The sequence below is a fragment of the Rana temporaria genome, chromosome 2 (genome assembly GCF_905171775.1).
Source record: "Rana temporaria chromosome 2, aRanTem1.1, whole genome shotgun sequence".
Lineage (NCBI taxonomy): Eukaryota > Metazoa > Chordata > Amphibia > Anura > Ranidae > Rana > Rana temporaria.
Window position 1 is genome coordinate 520,011,001 of NC_053490.1, and position 10,870 is coordinate 520,021,870.

Here is a 10,870-nt window from a genome sequence, read left to right on the forward strand (position 1 = left end):
CATAGCCAAACAGGAAGTGAGAGGAAATCTATGCAAATTAAGGGAATCCGTTGCCCCTCCCCCCCCGGCCCTAAGAACTAGTGTCCCCACTCAAAAATGTCAGGGTGGGTCTTAAACAGAAAGGGGTGTGTCCTTGACAGGAAGGGGTGGGTCATCTTTAAATTAGGGGATGCACGAGTTTAGTCAGGCCTAGGGCAGCACAAAACCTAAATACACTATTGGTTAGGGGTTAAGGTGAGGGTTAGGGTTAGGGTTTACCCATGAAGAATAAGGCTAGGACTCAGGAATTGGAATAGGGAAAACTAGCAGATCTGGCAGGAGCAACAGATAAAATTATATTACAGAAAGGACTTAAAAAACAAAAAAAAACTAAATATGTCTTAGTGACAGACTACATCATATACTGTATGATACTTTTTATTTTGTCCAGAGTTTCGCTTTGGGTTATGTTTCTCTTTCTACCTTGGACTTGTATCTGCTGTACAAAAAGAGTCCAATGACAAGACAACTGAAGAAGATGAAGGCAATAATCCTCCCGATACAATGATGTGAAATATACCGATGATCACCTAAAAGGCAAAGGAAATGACATGGTTACTGTCATCATTTATAATCATGTTTACAATCTTGTTGGATTAGTTGTCTCAGTGATTTGATAATCTAAACCTAAGTTCCTTCATGCCTCTGCCTGTGGAAGTCATGCTTGTAACTGTCAGCCTTGCAATGCCTCATGGGACTTGTAGTCTTGCAACAGTTGGAGGGCCGCCAGTTCTAAAGGGACACATACAGTTTACATTGCAGTGTACGGTGACCCCTGCAGGATGTCCCTTTCCATTGCAGCGTGAGTTCCCCATCTTCTCTAGTAACACCCAGGAATGAATGGGATCCTATGCTAAGGTGACCAGAGTTTCAAAATGAAATCTGAGGACATCTTACTGACCACACCCACTTATAACTATACCTTCAAAAAATGATATCCCCATTTGAAGCCACACCTACATAATAAGACCCTCCATTTATAACACACCATAAAACTTACATCTTATGGGAAGCAGATAATAAAAGTATAAAGACAGTTAGCTGGATTCAGAGACAGTTACGCCGGCGTATCAGTAGATACGCTGTCGTAACTCTGAATCTACTCCGTCGTAAATTTAAGCGTATTCTGGAAACCGTCGTATCTTAGGGTGCATATTTACGCTGGCCGCTAGGTGGCGCTTCCGCTGTTTTCTGCATCGAATATGCAAATGAGCAAGATACGCCAATTCACGAACGTACGCGTGCCTGTCGCAATTAGTTACGCCGTTTACGTAAGAGATACGCCGGCGTAAAGATAAAGCTGCTCCCTAGGTGGCGCAGCCCCATGCAAGGTATGGACGTCGGAACAGGCCTATCTTTTTACGTCGTTTGCGTAAGTCGTACACGAATAGGGCTGTGCGTAAGTTACGTCACGTCGTAGGCAGTGTTTGACGTATCTTAGGCATTCTATCCGACGCATGCGCACTGGGATTCTTTTACGAACGGTGCATCAATCACGTCGGGTCACCAGTCATTAACATAAAACACGCCCCCTCTTCCACATTTGAATTAGGCGCGCTTAGGACGGCCCATTTACGCTACGCCGCTGTAACTTAGGAGGCAAGTGCTTTGTGAATACAGCACTTGCCTCTCTGACTTACGGCTGCGTAGCGTATATGCGATACGCTGCGCCTCCTCAACATTAAGCCAGTAACTCCCTCCCCATTGGCCTACCGCTCCACAAGCTATCCCCTCTTCAAGAGGAAGTAAACCATGATGGGTTTTACTTCCTCTTTGTTTCCCTGCAAAGGTAAAGCATAATGGGCTACAATGCATCGCATTGTGTGTCACTTACCTGAAACCGAAGCCTGCGATGTCACCGCTGTCCCCTCTTCCACGAAGCTTCCATCTTCCTTCCGGATATCGCGGCTTCCGGCGCTGTGATTTGTCGGAGCCGCGATCATGTCACTTATGCACATGGGAGCCGCCAATCACGGCACGGTCTCCTTTAGAAACGGCACGCTCGCCATTTCTAAAGTGCGCCTGCACCTTTGCCTACAGCGCATGCACCGTAGACTTCGGTACCCAACTCATTTGGAAATATCTCCTAAACCGTGGAGGTTTGGGAGATATTTCGAGCACCTACAGGTAAGCCTTAATCTAGGCTTACCTGTAGGTAAAAGTGGTTGTCACTGGTTTACTACCACTTTCAGTCTATCATGAATGCCGCTGCCAGACTCATCCACCTTACCAACCGTTCAGTGTCCGCCACTTCTCTCTGCCAATCCTTCCACTGGTTTCCCATTTCCCAAAGAATAAAATTCAAAATACTAACAATCACATACAAAGCCAATTACAATTCTGCCCCGAGCTACATCACCAATCTTGTCTCCGAATATCAACCAACCCGTCCTCTCCGCTATTCCCAGGACCTTCTGCTCTCTAACTCCCTTGTCTCCTCCTCCCATGCTCGTCTCCAGGACTTCTCCAGAGTCTCTCCCATCCTCTGAAACAAGTTACCACAATCTGCCCGGCTATCTCCTACTCTGTCCACTTTTAGGCGATCCCTGAAAACGAATCTCTTCAGGGTTGCCTAACCTGCCTCCAACTAACAACCAAATCTTCTACTCTCCCCATCAATTCATCCCTCACAACTCCTACCTTTTGATTCACCAGCCCCTCCCTTTTAGATTGTAAGCTCGCAGGAGCAGGGCTTCTCTAAACCTCTTGTTTTAAATTGTACTGTTGGTGTAGGATCTCCCTGCATTGTAAAGCGCTGCGCAAACTGTTGGCACTATATAAATCCTGTATAATAATAATAATAATAATAATAATAATATAAACAGATTTTAATAAGAGGCATCATAATATACATGTAGAGCATAGCGCACCACCTGCCATACACCTGGAGCTGTGACCAATAAGGTGGGTGTTGCTTCATGGTGTATGGCTTGTAAGTGAATGACCTACCTATGGTGTAATTAAAATAGAACTATGGCCACCCAGTAAAATCAATAAGTACTGCATCACTTATAAAACTAAGGACATCTACACTTGCAGGCCCGGATTCAGAGACAGCGGCGTATTTTTGTGCGGGCGTAGCGCATCTCATATGTGCTACGCCGACGTAACTCTCAGAGGCAAGAGCAGTATTCACAAAGCACTTGCTCCCTAAGTTACGTTGGCGTAGCGTAAATGGGCCGGCGTAAGCCCGCCTAATTCAAATTAGGAAGGTAGTGGGCGTGTTGTATTAAAATTAGCCGTGACCCCATGTAAATGAATTCCCGAACGAACGGCGCATTCGCGCGCATGCTCAGAATCACGTCGCATATACTTCTTAAGATACGTCGGCTCAATGCTTTAGACATGAACGTAACCTACGCCCAGCCCCATTCACGTACGACTTAGGCAAACAACGTATAATCGACGGCTGTTCTGACGTCCATACCCTAACATGACTTACCCCTGCTTTATGAGGGATAACTATACGCCGGACGTACGCCTTACGTAAACGGCGTAGCTTACTGCGATGGGCGCAAGTACGTTCGTGAATTGGCGTATCTAGGTCATTTACATATTCGACGCGTAAATCAATGGAAGCGCCCCTAGCGGCCAGCGTAAATATGCACCCAAGATACGACGGCATAGGAGACTTGCGTCGGTCGGATGGAGCCAGAATTCAGGCGTACCTGGTTTCAAGAGTACGGCACATAGATACGACGGTGCATCCTAGAACTTACATGGCGTATCAACAGATACGTCGGCGTAAGTTCTCTCTGAATCTGGCCCGCAGTTTCCTCCTAGACCCCCGCAATGTCACACAGATACCTATTGATCCTGCCCATAAAAAACACCTAATGCAGTTTCCTGTGATGGGTGGCACTGGCAACATTGTTGCACTTCACAATTTGGAGCAGAGTTACCGCTCTCAAGTCGAACTGTGTCTGCTTGTGTCAATGGGAAAGAACTTTGAGGTCCATAGAATGAGATCCTCCAACACTTTGGCCTTTGAATGTAGAGTAAGAAGGCTGGATGTCTACAGTTGCAAGAAAAAGTATGTGAACCCCTTTGGAATGATATGGATTTCTGCACAAATTGGTCACAAAATGTGATCTGATCTTCATCTAAGTCACAACAATAGACAATCACAGTCTGCTTAAACTAATAACACACAAAGAATGAAATGTTACCATGTTTTTATTGAACACACCATGTAAACATTCACAGTGCAGGTGGAAAAAGTATGTGAACCCTTGGATTTAATAACTGGTTGAACCTCCTTTGGCAGCAATAACTTCACCCAAACGTTTCCTGTAGTTGAAGATCAGACGTGCACAACGGTCAGGAGTAATTCTTGACCATTCCTCTTTACAGAACTGTTTCAGTTCAGCAATATTCTTGGAATGTCTGGTGTCAATCGTTTTCTTGAGGTCATGCCACAGCATCTCAATCGGATTGAGGTCAGGACTCTGACTGGGCCACTACAGAAGGCGTATTTTCTTCTGTTTAAGCCATTCTGTTGTTGATTTACTTCTATGCTTTGGGTTGTTGTCCTGTTGCAACACCCATCTTCTGTTGAGCTTCAGCTGGTGGACAGATGGCCTTAAGTTCTCCTGCAAAATGTCTTGATAAACTTGGGAATACATTTTTCCTTCGATGATAGCAATCCGTCCAGGCCCTGATGCAGCAAAGCAGCCCCAAATCATGAATCCCCCACCACCATACTTCACAGTTGGGATGAGGTTTTGATGTTGGTGTGCTGTGCCTTTTTTCTCCACACATAGTGTTGTGTGTTTTTTCCAAACAACTCGACTTTGGTTTCATCTGTCCACAGAATATTTTGCCAGTACTGCTGTGGAACATCCAGGTGCTCTTGTGCAAACTGTAAACGTGCAGCAATGTTTTTTTTGGACAGCAGTGACTTCCTCTGTGGTATCCTCCCATGAAATCCATTTTTGCTTAGCGTTTTACGTATCGTAGATTCACTAATAGGGATGTTAGCATATGCCAAGAGACTTTTGTAAGTCTTTAGCTGACACTCTAGGATTCTTCTTCACCTCATTGAGCAGTCTGCGCTGTGCTCTTGCAGTCATCTTTACAGGACGGCCACTCCTAGGAAGAGTAGCAGCAGTGCTGAACTTTCTTCATTTATAGACAATTTGTCCTACTGTGGACTGATGAACAGCAAGGCTTTTGGAGATACTTTTATAACCCTTTCCAGCTTTATGCAAGTCAACAATTCTTAATCGTAGGCCTTCTGAGAGCTCTTTTGTGCGTGGCATCATTCACATCAGGCAATGCTTCCTGTGAAAAGCACTGGAGTGTGTTTTTTATAGGGCAGGGCAGCTGTAACCAATACCTCCAATCTCATCTCATTGATTGGACTCCAGTTGGCTGACACCTCACTCCAATTAGCTCTTGGAGATGTCATTAGTCTAGAGGTTCACATACTTTTTCCACCTGCACCGTGAATGTTTACATGGTGTGTTCAATAAAAACATGGTAAAATTTAATTATTTGTGTGTTATTAGTTTAAGCAGACTGTGATTGTCTATTGTTGTGACTTAGATGAAGATCAGATCACATTTTATGACCAATTTGTGCAGAAATCCATATCATTCCAAAGGGGTTCACATACTTTTTCTTGCAACTGTATGTCTGTTAGGGGAATCGAACATACTTTACACTCACCGGTTTTACCTGGTAATAATAATAACTGGCTCCAGACATTCACAAATGTGGGATGAGACACAAAGCATGCCACATAATCTCTGTCATAGTTGTATGTGCTGATCACTGTCCAGGTATCATCCAAATCCTCAATTTCTGATGTGTTTATATTATCTGAATGTGGGATCCAGGAGATCTCTGCAGCCGGGAATCCACCAATGGCTCTACACTCCGGAGATCCAGCACTGTTTATATCCAGAGACACAAAGGGCTGAGCTGGAATGATAAATAAGAATTAATTGCATAAATAATTACTAGTAATGGTTTAGCTCATGTAAATTTGGAAATCTGTGAAATATATTATTAGGAAAATAAGAACATTTCTAGGTATGGATATTGTTACACAGGTACACTGGTCTGGCTTGGACCAATGTAAGTATGTATGTTCATACCTGTTGGATCCCTCTACAACAGGCTTTCTCAACCTTTTCAACACAGAAGAACACAGAAGAAAGCTTGAAAAAACTTTCAGATCTCAGGGAACCCCTGCTAAAAAATATTATATCTACAACTCAGGATACATTAGTGTGATGGTCAAGGGGAAGAATTCTCATTACACATGCAGTAATTGGGAATTAACCCCTTACAGATAGCTAAAAGGATCAATGATGTCAGTGGAAACCTATCTGAGAATCAGCAATTGCTCATTGCTCAAGGAACCCCTAGCAACCTCTGGAGGAACCCTAGTTAAGAAACTCTGCTCTTGAAGCTGGAAATCACTGTAGTAAATACCACTACTCCAGTGATCAGTTAAATTGGTCTGGCTTCTGGGTTTTGGCTGTGGCGGCTTGTGCTCCATCGATCAGGGGGGTGGTAGATTGACCTGACCACAGACTCCACCCCCCCGTCGCTCCAGCTCGCGAACCATACCCCCTCCCTCCTGGTTGCTGGCTCACTCACCCTTTGCTGTCCCCGGTCTGACATGTGGAGGCGGCAGCGGCTTCCCCCCTCAGTCTCCTCCGTGTCCTGGCCTCTGTGTCCTCCCTCCAGGTTGGGCTCCCCCTGCATCTCCATGGCATCACGGCGGCCGTACGTTTCCTCCCTCCTCCTCCTTTGTGATGGAGAGGTGTTTGTGTTGGGGGGCCTTATGATGGGGAGGATCTGTTATGGGGGCTTTTTGATGGAGAGGAGTTTGTGGTGGGGGTCTGTTATTGGGGGCTTTGTGAAATAAAAGAGTTTGTGATGGGGGGTCAGTTATTGGGGGCTTTGTGATGGAGAGGAGTTTGTGTTGGGGGGGGGCTTTGTGATGGGGCCTAATATGGGGGGAATCTTTGATGGGGGGATCTGTAAAGGAGAGGAATCTGTGATGGGGGGGGGGGGGGGTTCCGTGATGAGTAACACCCTACCTGTCTTAGGGCTTGTTCACACATGCATCAATATCCTTTGTTTATTCAGAATTTTTAAAGCCTCATAACTGCCTGTCAATGTCCACTATGAATATTACAATGGGCACCACACAGTGCTGCTCACACAGAAGCGGTAGCATTGTGTTGTGTCGTGTTAAAAATTAACCAGCATGTTTCTTTCATGAGGCATCAATGCTTGTCAGCTGGCTCCACTGATTTCAATGGTAATGCCCTGTAACTGCACCTTAACAGCACCCACAGCATTTATGACTTGTTAGTGATGCATTTATAAAGTGTTAGCTGGGCATTGGGGGAGAGACAATGGAGGTTCCTGTTTCCTAGAACACTGGGAAATAATAGAGAAGTAGGACAGAGCAGCTCCAGACACTTCCTGTTTGTACAGAGCATCCATGTCATAACACCTGTGGCACCCTTTTAGGTAGGTGTAGTTAGAATAGTTTTTGGCCCCTCTAACAGAGGAGCAGCTAGGTAAATTTATTTGGGCTGTTTGCTTAGCAGGAGCCATGATCAATTAGTTCTGCCTGCTCAGGGTGCTCTGATGCTGCTTATGCTGTCTGGAGTTTCCCTGTATCCAAGTAGTATCCTAGGAAGGTTCTGGGTTGTAAGTGGAAACTATTCAGATAAGCAGTATGAGTATAGATGCAGCCCCAGCCAGTTGGAAAGGGACGTGTCCCTAGGCATGATCCCATTTGCTGCAGCAGGGGGAAAAAATCAACATCCTCCCCATGTTGAGGGCACGTGGCCTGGTATGGTTCAGGAGGTGGGGGAGCCTCTATGCCATTTTGTTTTATTTGGCGCAGGGCCTGTTAATGGAATTTGGGCTGACCCCCAAGCATTTTTTTTGCGTTCAGGGTTCCCCTTAATATTCATAACAGACCCAATGGGCCTGGTAATGGACTGGGGGGGGGGGAACCATGTAGTTTTTCTTTCAATTAATTTTATCTGTATTACCGGGACCCGACAATTCATTATAAAACTAATGTAGTAGTTTTAAATTACTTTTTTTTTCTTTTAGAAATTACATTTTGTGCAGGGACTTTTCTAATCACAGGAAACATGCGCTACTTTACAGGCATACTATAGGCACCCCCCCCCCCCCAGGTACTAAATTTAAAGGAATATTTCACTTTTATTGTTTCACTTTAAAGCGGAGGTTCACCCTTAGAGGGCACTTTTTCCCCTTAGACTCCTGCTCGTTTTCTCTAGGGGAATCGGCTATTTGTATTAAAATATGTGCAGTACTTACCCGTTTTCGAGCTGCATCTTCTTCCGTCGCTTCCGGGTATGGGCATCGGGAATGGGCGTTCCTTCTTGATTGACAGTCTTCTGAGAGGCTTCCGACGGTCGCATCCATCGCGTCACGATTTTCCGAAAGAAGCCAAACGTCGGTGCGCAGGCGCAGTATAGAGCCGCACCGACGTTCGGCTTCTTTCGGCTACTAGTGACGCGATGGATGTGACCGTCGGAAGCCTCTCGGAAGAATGTCAATCAAGAAGGAACGCCCGCTCCCGAAGACCCATACCCGGAAGCGACGGAAGAAGATGCAGCTCGAAAACGGGTAAGTACGGCTCATATTTTAATACAAATAGCCGATTCCCCTAGACCGAACGAGCAGGAATCTAGGGGAAGATATTTTTTTTAGAAATGGGTGAACTCCCGCTTTAAGCATTATTAAAATCACTGCTTCCGCAAAAAACTGCAGTTTTTAAAACTTTTTTTTGCACTGATACATGTCCCCAGGGGCAGGACCCAGGTCCCAAAACACCTTTTATGAAAATAACTTGCATATTAACCTTTAAAATGAGCACTTTTGATTTCTACCATAGACTTTTGCCGCGAACACCCCAAATTGTTCGCTATTCGGCGAACGGGTGAACAGCCAATGTTCGAGTTGAACTCATGTTTGACTCGAACATAAAGCTGATCCCTAATAAACACCAAGTTCACTATATGGACCACTTATGTGTTTGTACGTGGTGATCATATCCCCCCTATATCTCCTCTTCTCAAGAGAGAATAAATATAGTTCCTCTAATCTTTCCTCATAGCTGAGCTCCTCCATGCCTCTTATCAGTTTGGTTGCCCTTCTCTGCATTTTCTCCAGTTCCCTGATATCCTTTTTTAGAACTGGAGCCCAAAACTGAACTGGATATTCCAGATGAGGTCTTACTAATGATTTGTAATGGGGGGCAAAATTATATCTCTCTCTCTCTCTGGAGTCCATACCTCTCCTAATACAAGAAATGACTTTGGAAACCGCAGCTTGGCATTGTATGCTATTATTGAGTTTATAATCTACCAGAACACCCAGATCCTTCTCCACCATTGACTCCCCCAGTTGTACTCCCACTAGTATCTATGATGCATAAATATTCTTAGCCACCAAGTGCATAACTTTACATTTATCAACATTAAACCTCATTTATCATTGCCACATATTTGCCCAATTAAACAGTGCATTGTAATTTTGAGACATCCTGCAAGAAAGTTTTTTTCACTTTTTAGGAATAATTATGATTGGTGTTTGTGGTATGCTTTTATATACTATGGAAGAAAGAAAATCATTTTACCAAATTGGTTTGACTTTCTCATGATGATGAAATCAGATATTACGCACCTAACACTTGTAACATAATTGTCTTGATGAAGGTTCCTGCAGGAGAAGATATATCACAGGTATAATTTCCTCCATCAGAGATCTGGGTGTTGTGGATGGTCAGTGTTGTATTGGTGAGTGTCATTCTTGTACTGCAGTTGTTGTATATCTGGGGTCTTCCGTTGATGTATGGAGCATATGAGAATAAACACTGAGAATTATTCATGTGATGGATCAGCCATATAACACTCGTTATTTGATCTCCAGGATTATCCCCACATTGTACAACAGATGAATCGCCTCTTCTCCCCACCACTACTGTAACATCTGGAATGAGAAGATTGGATTTTTTAGTGCATTGTTCATTGACCTCCAATGTCATCTATTATGTATTAGACATGTGCATTCGTTTTCATCCGAATTTCTGGGATTTTCACATTCGTTTTAACAAACGATAACGGACGCACAGAACTCGAAATCCGAAAGATCCGACATAAAAAATGCTTTATTTTCGTTTTGTTGCTACAACAGTTCGATATAGATAGAAGATTCGACATGACGGTGACAATAGTGATCTGTGTCTATCAAACCTGCGGTTGAATGTGCCTAACCTTACTCTATTAGTCCGAGATTATTCTACACAGAGAGAAAAGATTCGACATGAAGATTCGACGAAGCAGTCACCGCGAGCGGACATTTATGGTCAAATGCTCCGCACATATAGAAGAGTTCTAATGTTGGTTGACTAGTAATAATAATTAATAAATATAATTATTACTAGTGTCATACACCGTTACAATTCTACTATAACTTGTGGGCGGAGCATTCGACCGGAAATGTACGAATGCGGCGTCGTACAGTTTAGCTGCTTCGTCTAAGCTTCTTAGAACATGCGACGGAAAGCATAAACCTTACATGGAATAAAAATGTAGATTATCATTCTTAATCTGAAAATGCTAGTTAACAACAAAAACCTGGGGAATGCCCAGGAAAAAACCAAGCCTACTTACCGACCAGCTTGCAGAAAACCAATTAACCTGTCTACAGTATGCGTTAAAAAAAGGGGTTTTGTCTGCACGCATTTGCAAACGCATGCGTGAGCCACAGAGCCACGCCAAGGCACCCTGTAATCTGTGGTCCTAACACTAAACAATGAGCG

General features: G+C 44.2%; 1 protein-coding gene across 2 annotated transcripts; it reads right to left on the bottom strand.

Moving 5' to 3' along the window:
* Window positions 1-239: 239 nt before the first annotated feature.
* LOC120928711 (cell surface glycoprotein CD200 receptor 1-like) lies at window positions 240-10,147 on the bottom strand. 2 transcript variants are annotated; one of them, XM_040339704.1, is made up of 3 exons: window positions 9,733-10,147; window positions 5,719-5,964; window positions 240-569 (listed from the first exon to the last, which is right to left on the bottom strand). In XM_040339704.1, the coding sequence occupies exons 1-3, from the start codon at window positions 10,091-10,093 to the stop codon at window positions 445-447; spliced, it is 732 nt and encodes a 243-aa protein (XP_040195638.1). In that variant the 5' UTR covers window positions 10,094-10,147; the 3' UTR covers window positions 240-444. The 2 variants fall into 2 exon arrangements, with proteins under 2 accessions (XP_040195638.1, XP_040195637.1); XM_040339703.1 differs by having other exon boundaries at window positions 5,710-5,964.
* Between the last annotated feature and the right edge of the window lie 723 nt (window positions 10,148-10,870).